Raw genomic sequence first — 19,420 nt, 5'->3', positions numbered from 1 at the left:
TTTGTAATAATGTTTTAATGTAGCCACTGGGTGCTGCCATCTTGATTTGCAGATCTGTGGAGGACTCATATACAGTCTGCAGATATGGCCGTCCCTGGACATAGGAGACTGCGGTCGGTTCCCGACCCCACATTGCAGCCTCATTAGCAGTGAACTGGGCACGCCCCTGTGGGCTGCACCATTCACTGCTGTAGGTGTGGCTGGGCGCCATTTTACTGTAGCCCAGTGCTATCTGCTGAGCTCCACTTTCTGCCCTGTGCTTCCTGCTCCAGCTCCCCTGTCCTCCTGCTCTGTCGCCGCCTCCTCACTCACAGCCCCAGTGATCTCCGGTAATCTGGCACCTTCCTTTTTATGACAGCTTTTATGGCTGTCTGAGGAGGACAGTGATATATACAGCCCATAGTCTAGTGTATAATTGGGGGGGGGCTGGAAGTTTCACCAGTGTGGGCATATCTGTAATACTGTCTCCTGTGATACTGCCTGCTGAGCCATGTATCTAATCCTCTCCTGTGTGATGCTGCCTGCTCAGCCATGTATCTAATCCTATCCTGTGTGATACTGACTGATGAGCTGTGTATCTAATCCTATCCTGTGTGATACTGCCTGCTGAGCCGTGTATCTAATCCTCTCCTGTGTGATACTGACTGCTGAGCCGTGTATCTAATCCTCCCCTGTGTGATACTGACTGCAGAGCTGTGTATCTAATCCTCTCGTGTGTGATACTGTCTGCTGAGCCATGTATCTAATCCTATCCCATGTGATACTATCTGCAGAGCTGTGTATCTAATCCTATCCTGTGTGATACTGTCTGCTGAGCCGTGTATCTAATTCTATCCCGTGTGATACTGCTCTCCTGAAATACTCTGTGCTGCTGTCACCCTGCTGGTTTTATGTGTGATCTACATGGTGGTATGAACTATATGGCGGCATTATGTGTGAAGTATATGGTGGTATTATGTGAGAACACTATGGCAGTATTATCTGCTAAAAGCATTCTAGGGTGGTTCTGGCTGAGCACCTGCACACGGGTCAGGGGTAATAGGTGCAGTCAGGGGAGGGCTGGTGAGGCAGCTGAAGAGAGGAGTCTCATTTTTATCTTTACTGTATGGCTACATTTCCCCCCCAGCCTGCTTCCCAGCGTCACCCCGGACTGTGCCTGTCGCCTCGCTTTCACACATCGCCAGGACAGGATCTGAGGAGGGGAATGTGGTCTTTGCATGCAAAGTCTGGATCAGAACAGGCCATCAATCAGCAGAAATGTTTCCTGGATTTCTGTGGTACTGTCACCCTGCTCCTCCCCATATATCTCCCTCTGTGCCCCCCATAGACCAGCACACTGCTCTCCTGAAATACTCTGTGCTGCTGTCACCCTGCTCCTCCCCCATATATCTCTCTCTGTGACCCCCATAGACCAGCACACTGCTCTCCTGAAATACTCTGTGCTGCTGTCACCCTGCTCCTCCCCCATATATCTCCCTCTGTGCCCCCCATAGACCAGCGCACTGCTCTCCTGAAATACTCTGTGCTGCTGTCACCCTGCTCCTCCCCCATATATCTCCCTCTGTGCCCCCCATAGACCAGCGCACTGCTCTCCTGAAATACTCTGTGCTGCTGTCACCCTGCTCCTCCCCCATATATCTCCCTCTGTGCCCCCCATAGACCAGCACACTGCTCTCCTGAAATACTCTGTGCTGCTGTCACCCTGCTCCTCCCCCATATATCTCCCTCTGTGCCCCCCATAGACTAGCACACTGCTCTCCTGAAATACTCTATGCTGCTGTCACCCTGCTCCCAGAATCCTTGCTGCCTGCCATCCTCAGCGACCGAAGACCCCATTCCTCTCCTCAGATCCTGTCCTGGCGATGTGTGAAAGCGAGGCAACAGGGGCCTGATATATGGTGGAAGGAGCAGGGTGACAGCAGCACAGAGTATTTCAGGAGAGCCGTGTGCTGGTCTATGGGGGGCGCCCTGTTCGGTGCGAGGGATTGTACATAGAGTGCTGTGTTTTATACACATGGATTGACCGTCTGCTTGTCTGCTCCACAGAAATCCAGGAAACATTTCTGCTGATTGATGGACTGTTCTGATCCAGACTTTACATGCAAAGACAGTCAGTAACTTTGCAGGCCTTATCAAAATGGCGGCTCACTGTGTTCCTAGATGTCATAGGTTTTTGTGCCAGATTTCAGTAACTGCTCCCCCTAGTGTTAACAAGTGGAAATGCCAAACTTTTTAAAATTATTTTTCATATTTTGCAAAATTAAAAACAAATGATAATATTTTTTAAGAAAATGTAAACATTAATTCTTTACATTTTTTCAATTGCTGAAAAAAATTTTTTTGGATGGCACCTTCCCTTTAATAGGTTAGAGCCAAAAGAGTCTACCTTGTGGTGGCAGATTTAAAAAGTCTTTTGGCCATAACGAGCTGCTAGCTATGTGTGTGATCTGGAGATGGGAACTGTTAATGTGTGATTGGTAAGAAGTGGAGTTTTTCCAAGAGAGAGCGGTGGGGCTGAGGACAGTTCGATGGGTGGAGGGCGGGGCTGGGGTGGAGCATGTGCGGAGTCTCAAGGGGCCCCGAAAATTTTGCCAGTATGGAGCCCCGAAATTCCTAGTGGCAGCCCTGAACGAGAGACAATTGTTCAAAAAATACTTTATAAAATTCTGCTGTGAAACCATCAGGTCCTGGACTTTTTTTTTGCTAGGGCGATCTCAAATAAAGGCTTCTAGTTCTTGATGTGAAAAAGGGTTTTTCAGGAGTTTATGCACACGCACTGATTGCGAGCAAACAGGTCACAGGTGAGGATGTTACCTTTAGTAGCCATTTAAACCAATTTGTGTTAACTTCTGTGCATGTTTTTAGGCCAAAATCACCAGGGTATGTGAACTTTTGATCAGGGTCATTTTAATGTTTTGGTTGTTATTATGATTTAAAAAGAGAAAACACAGTAGTTTGACAATAAATGGCTTCACTCAACCACTAACCATGAGTGGAGAAAAATTTTTGGTGTTATCATTCATATTCTCTGAAAAAAGGCCAAAAAAGTAAAAATTCTGTCGGAGTATGTAAACTTTTGAGCACAACTGTAGCTTTGAATAATATGAATGGAAGACAGCTGCAATTTAAGGTGTCCCTGTATTCTTAATACAGGGAATATTTTTGGGGGTCTTTTTAGCATTAACCCCTTCACCCCCAAGGGTGGTTTGCACGTTCATGACCGGGCCAATTTTTACAATTCTGACCACTGTACCTTTATGAGGTCATAACTCTCGAACGCTTCCATGGATACCGGTGATTCTGACATTGTTTTCTCGTGACATATTGTACTTCATGTTTGTGGTAACATTTCGTTCAAATAACTTGCGTTTATTTGTGAGAAAAACGGAAATTTGGCGAAAATTTTGAAAATTTCGCAATTTTCCAACTTTGAATTTTTATGCCCTTAAATCACAGAGATACGGCACACAAAAAACTTGATAACTAACATTTCCCACATGTTTACTTTACATCAGCACAATTTTGGAACCAAAATTTTTTTTTGTTAGGAAGTTATAAGGGTTAAAAGTTGACCAGCGATTTCTCATTTTTACAACACCATTTTATTTTTAGGACCACATCACATTTGAAGCCACTTTGAGGGGTCTATATGATAGAAAATACCCAAAAGTGACACCATTCTAAAAACTGCACCCCTTAAGGTGCTCAAAACCACATTCAAGAAGTTTATTAACCCTTTAGGTGCGTCACAGGAATTTTTTTGAATATTTAAAAAAAAATGAACATCTAACTTTTTTTCATAAAAAAAATACTTCAGGTTCAATTTTTTTTATTTTACCAAGGGTAACAGGAGAAATTGAACTGCAAAAGTTATTGTGCAATTTGTCCTGAGTACGCAGATACCTGATATGTGGGGGGAACGACTGTTTCGGCGCATGGCAGAGCTCAGAATGGAAGGAGCGCCGTTTGACTTTTTCAATGCAAAATTGGCTGGAATTCAGATTGGACGCCATGTCACGTTTGGAGAGTCCCTGATGTACCTAAACAGTGGAAACCCCCTACAAGTGACCCCATTTTGGAAACTAGACCCCCCAAGGAACTTATCTAGATATGTGGTGAGAACTTTGAAACCACAAGGGCTTTACAGAAGTTTATAACGTACAGCGGTACAATTAAAAAATCATATTTTTTCCACAAAAATGATCTTTTCACCCCAATTTTTATTTTCCCAAGGGTAGCAGGACCCTAAAAGTTATTGTGCAATTTGTCCTGAGTACGCTGATACCCCACATGTGGGGGTAAACCACTATTTGGGCGCATGGCAGAGCTCGGAAGGGAAGCAGCGCCATTTGACGTTTTTGGCTGGAATTGAGATCGGACACCATGTCGCGTTTGGAAAACCCCTGATGTACCAAAACAGTGGAAACCCCCCACAAATGACACCATTTTGGAAAATAGACCCCCTAAGGAACTTATCTAGATGTGTGGTGAGAACTTTGAACCCCCATGGGCTTCACAGAAGTTTATAACATAAAGCCATACAATTAAAAAATCATATTTTTTCCACAAAAATGATCTTTTCACCCTCAATTCTTATTTTTCCAAGGGTAACAGGACCCTAAAAGTTATTGTGCAATTTGTCCTGAGTACGCTGATACCCCACATGTAGGGGTAAACCACTATTTGGGCGCATGGCAGAGCTCGGAAGGGAAGCAGCGCCATTTGACGTTTTTGGCTGGAATTGAGATCGGACACCATGTCGCGTTTGGAAAACTCCTGATGTACCAAAACAGTGGAACCCCCCCACAAATGACACCATTTTGGAAACTAGACCCCCTAAGGAACTTATCTAGATGTGTGGTGAGCACTTTGACCCCCCCAGTGCTTCACAGAAGTTTACAACGCCCGGGCGTGAAAATAAAAAATTCGTATTTTTTCCACAAACATGATCTTTTAGTCACCATTTTTTTATTTTCCCAAGGGTACCAGGAGAACTTGGACCCCAAAAGTTGTTGTCCAATTTGTCCTGAGTATGCTGATACCCCATATGTGGGAGAAAACTACTGTATGGGCACACGTCAGGGCTCGGAAGGGAAGTAGTGACGTTTTGGAATGCAGACTTTGATGGAATGGTCTGCGGGTGTCATGTTGCCTTTGGAGAGCCCCTAATGTACCTAAACAGTGGAAACCCCCCACAAATGACACCATTTTGTAAACTAGACCCCCCAAGGAACTTATCTAGATGTGTGGTGAGCACTTTGACCCCCCCAGTGCTTCACAGAAGTTTACAACACCCGGGCGTGAAAATAAAAAATTCGTATTTTTTCCACAAACATGATCTTTTAGTCACCATTTTTTATTTTCCCAAGGGTACCAGGAGAAATTGGACCCCAAAAGTTGTTGTCCAATTTGTCCTGAGTACGCTGACACCACATATGTGGGAGAAAACTACTGTATGGACACACGTCGGGGCTCGGAAGGGAAGCAGTGACGTTTTGGAATGCAGACTTTGATGGAATGGTCTGCGGGTGTCATGTGCGTTTGGAGAGCCCCTGATGTACCTAAACTATTGAAACTCCCCACAAGTGACCCCATTTTGGACACTAGACCCCCCACGGAACTTATCTAGATGTGTGGTGAGCACTTTGAACCCCCAAGTGCTTCACAGAAGTTTATAACACTCGGATGTGAAAATAAAAAAATCATTTTTTTCCACAAAAATGATATTTTTGCCCCCAATTTTTTATTTTCCTAAGGGTAACAGGAGAAATTGGACCCCAAAAATTGTTTTGCAATTTGTCCTGAGTAGGCTGCTACCCTACATGTGGGGGTAAAACACTGTTTGGGCGCATAGCAGAGCTTGGAAGGGAAGGAGCACCATTTGACTTTTTCAACTCAGAATTGGCTGGAATTGAGATCAGACGCCATGTTGCATTTGGAGAGCCCCTGATGTGCCCAAACAGTGGAAACCCCCAATTCTAACTCCAACCCGAACCCCAACACGCCCCTAACCCTAGCCCTAGCCCTAACCCTAACCCTAGCCCTAACCCTAGCCCTAACCCTAGCCCTAACCCTAGCCCTAACCCTAGCCCTAACCCTACCCCAACCCTACCCCAACACACCCCTAGCCCTAACCCTAGCCCTAACCCTAATGGAAAAATGGAAATAAATACATTTTTTTTATTTTATTATTTTTCCCTAACTAAGGGGGTGATAACGGGGGGTTTGATTTACTATTTATGGCGGTTTTTATGTTTGGCGGCTGTCGCACGCTAAAAGACGCTTTTTATTGTAAAAATAGTTTTTGCATCACCACATATTGAGAGCTATAATTTTTCCTTATTTTGACCCACCGAGTCATGTGAGGTCTTATTTTTTGCGGGACGATTTGACGTTTTTATTGGTACCATTTTCGGGCACGTGAAATTTTTTGATCGCTTTTTATTCCGATTTTTGGGACGCAGAATGAACAAAAACCAGCGTTTCATGAATTTCTTTTGGGGGGGGTGCGTTTACACCGTTCTGCGTGCGGTAAAATTGATAAAGCGGTTTTATTCTTCGGGTCAGTACGGTTACAGCGATACCTCATTTAGGTCGTTTTTTTATGTTTTTGTCGGTTTTATGCAATGAAAACTATTTTATATAAAAAATAATTATTTTTGCATCGCTTTATTCTGCGAGTTATAACTTTTTTATTTTTTCGCTGATGATGCTGTGTGGCAGCTTGTTTTTTGCGGGACAAGATGACGTTTTCAGCGGTACCATGGATATTTATATGCGTCTTTTTGATCGCGCGTTATTGCACTTTTTGTTTGGCGGTATGATAATAAATCATTATTTTTTGCTTCGTTTTTTATTTTTATTTTTTAAGGGGTTCACTAAAGGGGTTAACTAATGGGACAGTTTTATAGGGCAGGTCGTTACGGACGCGGCGATACCTAATATGTGTACTTTTATTGTTTTTTTTTTTTATTATTTTCAAAAAATGAATTTATTGGGGAATATTTTTTTTTTTTTTTACTAATTTATTTGGCGATTTTTTTAAATTTATTTTTACACTTTTTTTTAATTTTTTTTTTACTTTATTACATAGTCCCAGGTGGGACATCACTGTCCTGTGACAGATCGCTGATCTGTCACATCACAGATCACTGTGACAGATCAGCAATCTGTCACAGGCAGTGCACAAGGCTTCCTCATGCCTGCGCTTTGCAGGCACTGAGGAAGCCAGCTTCCCCAGGCCCCCGAAGGCCCCCGTCGCCATCTTGGATTCGGGGGCCTGGAGGAAAGGAGCCCCCCGCAGCAGCGCTGCACATTGCGCTGCCGTGGGGGGCTCAGGGAAGCACGGAGGGAGCCCCCTCCCTGCCGATGCTTCCCTTTAACCCCCGGTACACCGCGATCATGTTTGATCGCGGTGTGCAAGGGGTTAACGTGTCGGGGGCGGTCCGTGACCGCCCCTGACACGTAGTGCCGGGTGTCAGCTGTGATAATCAGCTGACACCCGGCCGCGATCAGCGGCGCTCACCACGTGGGCGCCGCTGATCGCGGTAGACGTACTATCCCGTCCCCGGTCATACGGGCCCGGGTACCGTGGACGGGATAGTACGTCTCATGTCAGGAAGGGGTTAAGGGCTTTAGCTAACATTCTTCTTGGTTTACCAAAGTTGTAGAACCTACTCTGACCGAGCTGAAATAAATGTTTACATGAAGAATCAAGTAATGTTTTAGCTTCTATTCTTGCTTTGAGAAGATCTCTGAGGGTTGCAGTAGAGAGCGCCTTTTTATGAACTGACCCCAAGTTAGTGACTTTCTGTAAGGCTAGTTTGATTGAATGACCTTTCTTTTTTGATTTGAGAGTCGGGACCCATGTTTGATAAATACCCCTCTAAGTACACACTTGAGCGCTTCCCATTTGATTGTGGGGGCTGTATCATCAGTTCCGTAATCAATAATAAAGTTAGATATGGAAGATCATATGTCCGAGGCACATAATATTTCTAATAATAACAACTCATTGCGACGCCAAAACCCTGATGTTTGGTAAGGGATGGTACTTTTAGTGAGCAATATACAGGGGTATGATCTGACCAAAGTATGTTACTTTAATCTGAAAGCCAAGTGTCACTATTTCCACTCTGTTTCGGTCTTTTTGTACTTTGTGTCAGTCTGTGCTTGGGTTTGTGCTGCAATCACCTGTGTTCATTTTCCTTAATCAGGCTTCTACTTAAGCATGCTAGTTCCTTCCTCCAGTGTCAATCGTACACTTGCTGTTTCCTGTGTAACATTGATCTATGCCTGACCCATCTTGACTTTACTCTCTTCCTTGACTCTGACCCTTTGCTTGTGACCTGACTTTGCTTGTGCCTGCTCCCTGTAAATTGTTTTGCCTCTCTGGCTTTCCTGACATCGGCTCATTTATCGGACTTCGTCTTTGACTTTCCTTTGTCATACTGCGCCATTTCCTGGACCTGACCTCGGATTGTTTGACCTCCCTTTACTTACAGTACGTAGTATATACATTTACTACCGTGACTCGCTTCACACCAAGGTAAAGCATTTTGTTGGAGGAGGATATAATCTAACCTACTATGAGAATCATGCGGATGGGAGTAAAAACTGTAATCCCTATCTGATGGGTGCTGGAGCCTCCAGATGTCATAAAGCTGCATTCGTAAAAAGGCTCTCCTGATTCGCTTGATAACTGCATAAGAGGGATACAATCCACCTTTAGAATGATCTAACACCGGGTCAAGGATAACATTTAGGTCCCCACAAAATATTACGGCACTCTTATCAATGAAATTGGCTTGATCCTGATTGGGGTATAAACATTTATGATTGTAAATAACTGTCCACTTATAACTAACACTAAGATAATATACCTCGCTTCTTTATCTACTACACAGTTGATGACCAAATACATTAACATTTTGTGAATCGCTATAGCAACTCTTTATGAGTGAGATTCTGGGTTATGAGCAAAGTGCCAAAATGTGTATCTAATTGTAGGAGCATGGAAATATACAATATGTACCTTTCTCTTCTGAAAATGGTGAAGGATTTGCGCTCATTTTTCGGGTGTGTTGAATTCTTTCACATTCAGAGAAGCGATATTTAGGTTCGACATTCATGACCAATATGAGATTCTTCGTCTATAGTTATCATGTAAGATGGCTGAGCTGCCTGGTCCTCATGGTCAAAGGGATATAGAGTGGAAAAGGTTAGGGAAGAAAAAAATCTTAACCAAAGAAATAACAAACATGAACAGAGGAAAAGCCTCTGCAAAAAAGACTATATGGGAAATAGTCCAAACCGGGAGTGTGTGAGCCCGCATTGGGCACGTCAGAGGCTCCCACCGTATATGGGGGTTACAAAAGCTAAACATATATAGCTACTCCTTAAGTCATTTGCTAAAAAAAAGGGATAATGATAATAGCAATCAGCAATTTAAAAGTCTAAAGGTTCCTTGGAAATGAAAAGAAAAGAAAAGGGAGTCTTTATGTTATTTTACTGTGGGCGATTCAAAGTCAAGTAGCTTTTCTTGAATCCTGATACCCGGAAGGAGGACGGTCACCAGCTCCACGGCGCTCTGTTCCGGGAGGTAGGCCTGGACGAAATGAAGAATCAGATCAATGTGTAGAAAGACCACTAGGTGTTCCTTCCTTGCCTCCAGGGCCAGCTGGATTAAATCCTAAAGTAGGCCAGTGGGGTATAGCAACCTTAGGCAAGTCCAAGCTGTGAGCGCAAAAAAAGTGACTTTGATCCTCTTTGAACAGACAGAGAGAGGGGGAAACCCCATCGAAAGGGAATCTCCTTTTTCTGCAGGACATCCAGCAAGGGTTTAAGCGTTGAGCATTGTGCCAGGGTATGGCGCGAGAGATCAGGCATAATTCTGATTGATTTGTTTTGGTATGTAAGATTGGCCTCCTTGCAGCTTAAAGAATGGTTTCTTTAATGGCATAGAAACGAACACGACAAATTATATCCCTGGGGCGAGATTAATCCGGGTTTGGGGGGCGCCGGGCTCTGTGCGCTCTGTCAATTTCTATTGGGGTCCCTGGAGGACGTCTGAGGAGGTTGTTGAAAATAGATAAAATTACAAATGGGATATCTTTAGTACTGATTGAGGTTTGCAGAAGGCTGATATCCCGCCTACTGTAGCCTTAGGGTACCGTTACACAAGCGATCCCGACCAGCGATATGACGCGGTCAGGATCGCTGGTGCATCGCTAGGTGGTCGCTAGTGAGCTGCCACACAGGCAGATCTCACCAGCGACATAGCTGGGGACGGGGATCGCTACTTACCTGTCAGACGCGGCGATCCTGCGTCCTCCCGCCCGGCTCCACGCGTCGCTCGTCGGCGCCACAGGAAGCACCGCAGGAAGTGACCGACGAGAAACAGTCCAGGAGCTTCTCGCGCGATCAGCGATAACCAGCGGGGGAGCCGGTCGGAGGTAAGTATCACATGCAGCGATATCGATAGCATTATCACTGCAACGTCACAAAATCGGTGACTTTACAGCGATATTGCTAGCGATATCGCAGTGAGTAACGGGGGCTTTAGTCACAGAGGTCTGAGAGTGTTGTTGATTTGATAAAATGACCACATCATTTAAAGGAATAGGGTCCACATTGTTTAAAGTATTCAGGACCACCTCAGGTCTTTCTGCTGAATGTAGTGATGTGTCCCCCCCATGACGAGCCCACAGACCATCTTGTTGGGGAAGCAGGACGAGTCTCATCTGGGATCTGAATCCTCTGCTGCACTCCCCTTTCTCCTGAGGTTAGCAAGCTTGGTCCCTCAGTAGATACAGTCATATGTTAAAGTTTGGGCACCCCTATTAATGTTAACCTTTTTTCTTTATAACAATTTTGGTTTTTGCAACAGCTATTTCAGTTTCATATATCTAATAACTGATGGACTCAGTTATATTTCTGGATTCAAATGAGGTTTATTGTACTAACAGAAAATGTGCAATCTGCATTTAAACAAAATTTGACCGGTGCAAAAGTATGGGCACCTCAACATAAAAGTGACATTAATTTTTCGTAGATCCTCCTTTTTCAAAAATAACAGCTTCTAGTCGCTTCCTATACCTATTAATGAGTTCCTGGATCCTGGATGAAGGTATTTGTGACCATTACTGTTTACAAAACAATTCCAGTTCAGTTAAGTTTGATGGTCGCCGAGCATGGACAGCCCGCTTCAAATCATCCCACAGATGTTCAATGATATTCAGGTCTGGGGACTGGGATGGCCATTCCAGAACATTGTAATTGTTCCTCTGCATGAATGCCTGAGTAGATTTGGAGCGGTGTTTTGGATCATTGTCTTGCTGAAGTATCCATCCCATGCGTAACTTCAACTTCGTCACTGATTCTTGCACATTATTGTCAAGAATCTGCTGATACTGAGTTGAATCCATGCGACCCTCAACTTTAACAAGATTCCCGGTGCCGGCATTGGCCACACAGCCCCAAAGCATGATGGAACCTCCACCAAATTTTACTGTGGGTAGCAAGTGTTTTTCTTGGAATGCTGTGTTTTTTAGCCTCCATGCATAACGCCTTTTTGTATGACCAAACAACTCAATCTTTGTTTCATCAGTCCACAGGACCTTCTTCCAAAATGTAACTGGCTTGTCCAAATGTGCTTTTGCATACCTCAGGCGACTCTGTTTGTGGCATGCTTGCAGAAACGGCTTCTTTCGCATCACTCTCCCATACAGCTTCTCCTTGTGCAAAGTGCGCTGTATTGTTGACCGATGCACAGTGACACCATCTGCAGCAAGATGATGCTGCAGGTCTTTGGAGGTGGTCTGTGGATTGTCCTTGACTGTTCTCAGCATTCTTCTTCTCTGCCTTTCTGATATTTTTCTTGGCCTGCCACTTCTGGGCTTAACAAGAACTGTACCTGTGTTCTTCCATTTCCTTACTATGTTCCTCACAGAGGAAACTGACAGGTTAAATCTCTGAGACAACTTTTTGTATCCTTCCCCTGAAAAGCTATGTTGAATAATCTTTGTTTTCAGATCATTTGAGAGTTGTTTTGAGGAGCCCATGATGCCACTCTTCATAGGAGAATCAAATAGGAGAACTACTTGCAAGTGGCCACCTTAAATACCTTTTCTCATGATTTGATACACCTGGCTATGAAGTTCAAAGCTCAATAAGGTTACAAAACCAATTTAGTGCTTCAGGAAGTCAGTAAAAAGTAGTTAGGAGTGTTCAAATCAAGAAAATGATAAGGGTGCCCATACTTTTGCACTGGTCAAATTTTGTTTAAATGCAGATTGCTCATTTTCTATTAGTACAATAAACCTCATTTGAATCCAGAAATATAACTGAGTCCATCAGTTATTAGATATATGAAACTGAAATAGCTGTTGCAAAAAACAAAATTGTTATAAAGAAAAAGGTTAACATTAATAGGGGTGCCCAAACTTTAACATATGACTGTATATAAGGGGAAGTTGTGGGGATGGGAGCACGAGAAGACTCCTGGTGTAGGGTGTTTTGGGATCAGCTAGATATCTCACCCAGCGTAGAATTGGGGGTCCCCAACAACTGTGTGTTCCCCTGATATTGCTGGCCCACAGTTATATGATTAAGGGAATCAATCGTCTGCTCACCCCACATCCCACTTTACTTCATGTCATTCTCATCGTGTTATCCAGTGCCCTCATTAAGCATGTCAGAGGGGGCACAGCAGGCAGCCAGCGGCACTGTCTCACTGGCGTCTCCTGCACGCTGTGTGTGACACCCTGTAGTGCTTCTGCGGTGGCCATCTTGTAATGGCGCCTCGTCTTCCAGGCTCTTCTCAGCGGGGACTTCCGAGACCTCCGTGCCGCATACAGGATCTCGACGGGGACCCTCCTCTCTCCTCCTAGTTACCTTGTGGTTTCCCCAGGCTCCAGTGCAGAAACTGCACCCTGCGTGCGAAGATCTCCTTACTAACCCTGGAACGTTCCAGGGGGGATGGTGGAGACAGTGCCTGGTCTGGTCTCTGTGCCTTGGTGTGGAAAGGCTCAATATCACCCTGGGGGCATACAGAACGAGTGGAGGGCCAGGTCCTTTTCTTTTTAGCCCCTGATTTGACCATGCTGAGGTACTGGAACCGATTGCTAGGTGGATGGTGGTTAGGAGCAGCAGAAAGCCGGTCTTCACTCTGCCTTGTGCAGCTACAACCCCAGTTGCGAGGTCTTTTGTGACCTCTTGAATGAGTCATCACTCCTTGTTCCGAAGCCACTCCTTTGTTATTTTAGCTGTGTGTTTAGGGTCATTGTCTTGTTGGAAGGTGAACCTTTGGCCAAGTCTGAGTTCCCGAGCACTCTGGAAGAGGTTTTCATTCAGGATATCTCTGTACTTGACCGCATTCATGTTTCCTTCAATGGCAACCAGTTATCCTGTCCCTGCAGCTGAAAACACTGGGAATGATGCGAATTCTGTGGTGAAACTCACAAAATTTATCCTCACCCACAATTACTTTGAATTTGACAACAAGATCTATCTACAGCAGACTGGCACAGCTATGGGATGTAGAATGGCTCCTGTTATGAATGAGTCACCAGAGGAGGAAAAAACAAAAATACAAGTCCAGAAAACCGGATAGGTTGGTAGCTAGCGGATTGCAGACCCCTGATCCTATTCACAACAACTAACAGTAGCCGTGGGGTGTTCCTACGGTGGTCCTAGACACCTCGTTCACAGACGGAGAACTAAATAAACCTAAAGAAAGAAAGGGGAAATCTAAACTGCCCCAGAGCAGACCCCAAAGCAATAGACAGCCCCCAACATGTATTGACGGTGAAAACAGATGAAAACACAAACACAGACAGAAAGACAGGCTGAGCAAACGATGGGGCCCTCACTAACTAGATAGGACAGGAAAGAAAAGCAACTGTCTGCAATCATGCAAAAACCCTGCCAAAAATAATGTCCAACACGTCTGATAGAAAAGGCCCTGAAGTCACGACTTCAAAATCACTATATCAGCACTCAGGTATATTCTGAAAACAGAGCAAAGAGATCAACTGATCACAGACAAAAATGGAGTTCAGCCAGTCCCAACCAGGGTTGGCTGAACACAAACACTAAGTAAACCAGACAAAATCTCATGGAACAATAGCAGAGCAAAAACAGCTTTAGTAGACAGGACTAAACCGGAGGCCAGAGCTCAGAGCAGAGAGGATCACCAGCAACCCAGCAGGGCATCGGCGGCCTTATATCCACTCAGAGATTCCGGATGTCCAATCACACTCCACCTGTTCAGATAACAGGTTTTTCCCATCAAAATCAATTTCACTACCTCCTTTCACCAGCAGAGGGAGTTCATCGGACATCAAAGTGAAGGAGAAAATGAGCTCATAACAGGCTCCACAGTATGCAAATCTTTTCATGGCCAAGCTTGAAAGCGACTTTCTGTCCTCATGCCCCATTATGCCTGTGGCCTTCTACCGCTACATTGATGATATTTTAAGACGGAGTCTGAGCAACAGCTAAAGACGTTCCACGAACAGTTTAATCAATTTCATCCCACCATCAATTTAACACTCAACTACTCCAGCACTGAAATTAACTTTTTAGACACCATCATTAAGCTAAAGAACAGTAAAATAGGGACATCCCTTTATCAGAAGCCAATTGACCGTCCAACATTCCTTAAATGGGACAGTTTCCATCCAAAACACATAAACTCTATTGTCTACAGCCAAGCTATCAGATACAATCATATATAGTATGTTCCAACCCCATGGATAGAGACAAACACTTTGGTTGCCTCAGAAAGACCTTTTTGAATCAGGGCTACATCCAAGAACAATTGAAAACCAAATTACAAGAGCCACCAGAATGTCAAGGAATCAACTGCTACATTACAAAGCTAAAGATGAAAATAACCGGGTGCCTCTAGTGGTGGTCACCTACAATCCAAATCTGGAAGTGCTAAGGGGATTTGCACGGAAATTACAACCTTTACTACAAAAAGATGCCCAATTACAATCCATATTTCCAGCCCCCCTACTGCTGTGCTTTCGGCAGCCCCCAAATCTAAGAAGCATCATTGTTAGAAGCTCTCTGTCCTCCCCAACAGCTGCAGGAACCTTTCCTTGCAACCAGAAAAAATGTAAAACCTGTCCATTTATAATGACCATTGACAAGACAAAGATCCCCAACTCACATCAGGACTACAAGATCCCAGGTACTTTCAGCTGCATTACATCTATTGTGGTGTACCTAATCATTTGTGCTAAATGTCCAACTGGGGGTCTGTATGTCGGGGAGACAGGGCTAAAACTGAGAACAAGGATGAATTCTCATCATCACACAATGAGAGAAAAAAAATGGATCTACCTGTGGCAAAACATTTTTGTATCACTTGTAATAGCATGATGGACATTAAATTGCTTGAATTAAAAGGTAACTTCAAGTCTCAGAGAGACAGAAGAGTCTGGGAGTATTAATTTATGACAACTTTTGACACAGTGCAGGAATGAATGTGTCTCATGGATTTCTGTCTTTTTACATCATTTAAGGAATTTGCTCTTCAGACCTTGTGGGGTCATCACACAACACAGAACCAGACCCCAATCAGAGGGCAATAAAACTTTCACCCTCCTTATCTAATGAACTGTTCCAATATTTATGTTTATCTCTCTCCCATAATGACAATTCTGCTTCACATCACTTGTCTTATCTATTGCCGTTATTTCTGAGCTGTTTTGTGTATAAATATGTGGTTCTTCAGATGTTGTATTAGTCTAGCCTGATGAAGAGACCTGAGTAGTCTCGAAAGCTTGCAATGTGTTACCATCTTTTCAGTTATCCATTAAAAGGTATCAACCACTAAGGACTCTCAATTCTAAATATTCTTCTAACTTTCCACCTCTGATCTGTCTTTTATGTTCTGCTGTGAATAAATTACAGCTATAAGATATTTCCAAATCAATACATTCTTGTTTTCTTTACATTTTATGCAATGTCCTAAATTATTTTGGAATTGGCGTTGCACAAACGCTCTTGCAATTGCACCTGTTTAAGAAGATGAGAATAACCCTTTAACCCTTTCAGTTTGTACCTTCTCTACACTCATAAATATAATAGTGATAATGGCTCTTGATTTAGTTTTAATTTTTTTTATTGACCGTAGCAAAGTAAAATATCATTTATTGAATTCTTTTGGATTTTATTTTCTTTTAAAAAAAGGCTCGATGGTAGAAGATACTTTTTTGCCCTTCAGGGTTTTATATTTATCATGATGGAATAAATTAGAATTTAATCTCCTTTCATCCAATATAATCCAATGTACATGTAGCAAAGTCTTATTTGCCGTTACAGAACCCTGGTTATTATGATATCGCTGCTGAAGATCTGAGCTTGTGGCACGTTCCCAATAATACACCCTTGTCCCAGTGGAGGAATGCCTCTCTCCTGAGATATCGCACAGACAATGGCTTCTTTAGTCAAGAGGGTGGTAACCTCTTCGAGTTGTACAAAGTGAGTACTCCGAGACTTTTCTTATAGCGGTTGTATGTTTATAATATAAAATTATGGCCTTGTTAAGAAATTAGTCGCCATTTCCCATTTACAGAGGGCTGGGTATACCGTAATGAGCATCTGAGCTAACTTTTTGAGGTATTAACATTAGTCTTGAAAGCTTCACATCTACGATTGCACTATTGATCCAATGGCTCACTAGGGATCAGTAAAAGAGTGAGAGATTTTCTATATAGACGCCCATTAGTAGGAAGAGAATCTTCCAGCAGAAAAGCTATTGCAGAGCAGGCGATACATGTACTTCTCGTGTACTGGGATGCTCTACGGTATGACCCAGACCTGCATTAACTTATACCTGTATCTACAAAATCTTAGTAACAAGGAAAAGCAACATGCCTGATAGCCATGTTTAATTTTTTTTTTCCCCAAAGCACCACATTATCCCCATTTGTAGGAAAAGGAATAACTTGCTGCTGATTGCTGTAAGTCTGACTGCTGGGATCCCCACAATAAAGAGGACAGGGATCTGCAGCCCCTTCTTGAATGGAGAGGAGATGCGCATGCTCAGTCTGTGCTTCATTCATTGTCCATAGGACTGCCGGAGAAGGCCATCTCCAGAGCCCCATTCTCTGAACTGTGGCAGTTTAAGCAGTTGGAACCCCAGCAATCAGCAAGTTATCCCCATCCTGCGTTCATTTGGGGATTAACCCTTTAAGAACATTGGTCACAATGCTGGATGATTACTGTAAACTAGATTGTACGCTTTTAAAGGGAAACTGTAGGGTCAACCCTCCTAAGCCGTCTATATGGGCATATAGGTCATAGGAAGCTGAATAAAACGACACCTTGATATCTGTGATCCGATGTCTTATTCCAGAGAAATCCAAGTTTTTTTTTTACATGCAAATGAGTTGCTCAGGACTATGGGCCGGACAATGATTTGCATGAGAAATTATTTAACATGAAGGGGTCATTGCCAGTGTGATATGTAATGGTTGCTCTCTGCCCTCCTGATCTCACTGCAGAGCTGTGTGTGATTATACTTGAAACCTCTGCAGGTTCTTCTCAGCTTCAGCTTCCATGTCACAGGCAGACAGGGTGGCAATATTGTTACAATACAGCAGAGCTCAGAGAGCTGCAAAAATGTTTAACATAAATAAGAAGGAACACTTACACCCCAGTAGACAAAATAAAGATAAAAGCAAAAACTACTTGAAAGGTATGAATTAAACCACAAATTTGGCAATGATCAATAACATTATTTTATTATATTAGAACATCAAAATGATATTTTGATATATCACGATATGAATATAAAATGTATGTATATAATTAAAAAACGAGGCAGAGCTGTATACATAGCACTATAAGTTTATGCTAAATCCATGATAGTTATCTATGTATATAAAACTGAGTGTATGTATGTGTGTGTGTGTGTGTGTGTATCAAGCCATGCCCACTCCACAGAGCCCCGCCCACTCCACTCATAAAGCCCCGTATAATAAATATCTAATTTAATATATACAGTGGGGAAAAAAAGGATTTAGTCAGCTCCCAATTGTGCAAGTTCGCCCACTTAAAAAGATGAGAGAGGCCTGTAATTGACATCATAGGTAGACCACAACTATGAGTCAAAATGAGAAAAATAAATAAATTAAAATAAATATCTAATCTAATATATATAGAGTACAGACCAAAAGTTTGGACACACCTCATTCAAAGAGTTTTCTTTATTTTCATGACCATGAAAATTGTAGATTCACTCTGAAGGCATCAAAACTATGAATTAACACATATGGAATTATATAATTAACAAAAAAGTGTGAAACAACTGAAAACATGTATTATATTCTAGGTTCTTCAAAGTAGCCACCTTTTGCTTTGATTACTGCTTTGCACACTCTTGGCATTCTCTTGATGAGCTTCAAGAGGTAGTCACCGGAAATGGTCTTCCAACAGTCTTGAAGGAGTTCCCAGAGATGCTTAGCACTTGTTGGCCCCTTTGCCTTCACTCTGCGGTCCAGCTCACCCCAAACCATCTCGATTGGGTTCAGGTCTGGTGACTGTGGAGGCCAGGTCATCTGGTGTAGCATCCCATCACTCTCCTTCTTGGTAAATAGCCCTTACACAGCCTGGAGATGTGTTTGGGGTCATTGTCCTGTTGAAAAATAAATGATGGTCCAACTAAACGCAAACCGGATGGAATAGCATGCCGCTGCAAGATGCTGTGGTAGCCATGCTGGTTCAGTATGCCTTGAATTTTGAATAAATCCCCAACAGTGTCACCAGCAAAGCACCCCCACACCATCACACCTCCTCCTCCATGCTTCACAGTGGGAACCAGGCATGTAGAGTCCATCCGTTCACCTTTTCTGCGTCGCACAAAGACACGGTGGTTGGAACCAAAGATCTCAAATTTGGACTCATCAGACCAAAGCACAGATTTCCACTGGTCTAATGTCCATTCCTTGTGTTCTTTAGCCCAAACAAGTCTCTTCTGCTTGTTGCCTGTCCTTAGCAGTGGTTTCCTAGCAGCTATTTTACCATGAAGGCCTGCTGCACAAAGTCTCCTCTTAACAGTTGTTGTACAGATGTGTCTGCTGCTAGAACTCTGTGTGGCATTGACCTGGTCTCTAATCTGAGCTGCTGTTAACCAGCGATTTCTGATGCTGGTGACTCGGATGAACTTCTCCTTCACAGCAGAGGTGACTCTTGGTCTTCTTTTCCTGGGGCGGTCCTCATGTGAGCCAGTTTCTTTGTAGCGCTTGATGGTTTTTGCCACTACACTTGGGGACACTTTCAAAGTGTTCCCAGACTTCTGCACAACACAACTGATGGTCCCAACCCCGTTTATAGGGCAAGAAATCCCACTTATTAAACATGACAGGGCACACCTGTGAAGTGAAAACCATTTCCGGTGACTACC

General features: G+C 43.4%; 1 protein-coding gene across 10 annotated transcripts in view; it reads left to right on the top strand.

The window, feature by feature from the left end:
* Positions 1-19,420, top strand: part of LOC141098268 (intelectin-1-like) — a 115,147-nt gene that overhangs the window by 69,760 nt on the left and 25,967 nt on the right. For all 10 annotated transcript variants that reach the window (XM_073585905.1, XM_073585903.1, XM_073585913.1 and 7 more), the window contains one exon: positions 16,336-16,494. In XM_073585905.1, the coding sequence (XP_073442006.1) occupies positions 16,336-16,494 (159 nt within the window). The remainder of the gene's footprint in view (positions 1-16,335; positions 16,495-19,420) is intronic.

Source organism: Dendrobates tinctorius, unplaced genomic scaffold (assembly GCF_039654945.1).
Source record: "Dendrobates tinctorius isolate UK_male_01 unplaced genomic scaffold, ASM3965494v1 ptg000089l, whole genome shotgun sequence".
Taxonomy (NCBI): domain Eukaryota; kingdom Metazoa; phylum Chordata; class Amphibia; order Anura; family Dendrobatidae; genus Dendrobates; species Dendrobates tinctorius.
This window is presented reverse-complemented; position numbering and strand designations above follow the sequence as displayed.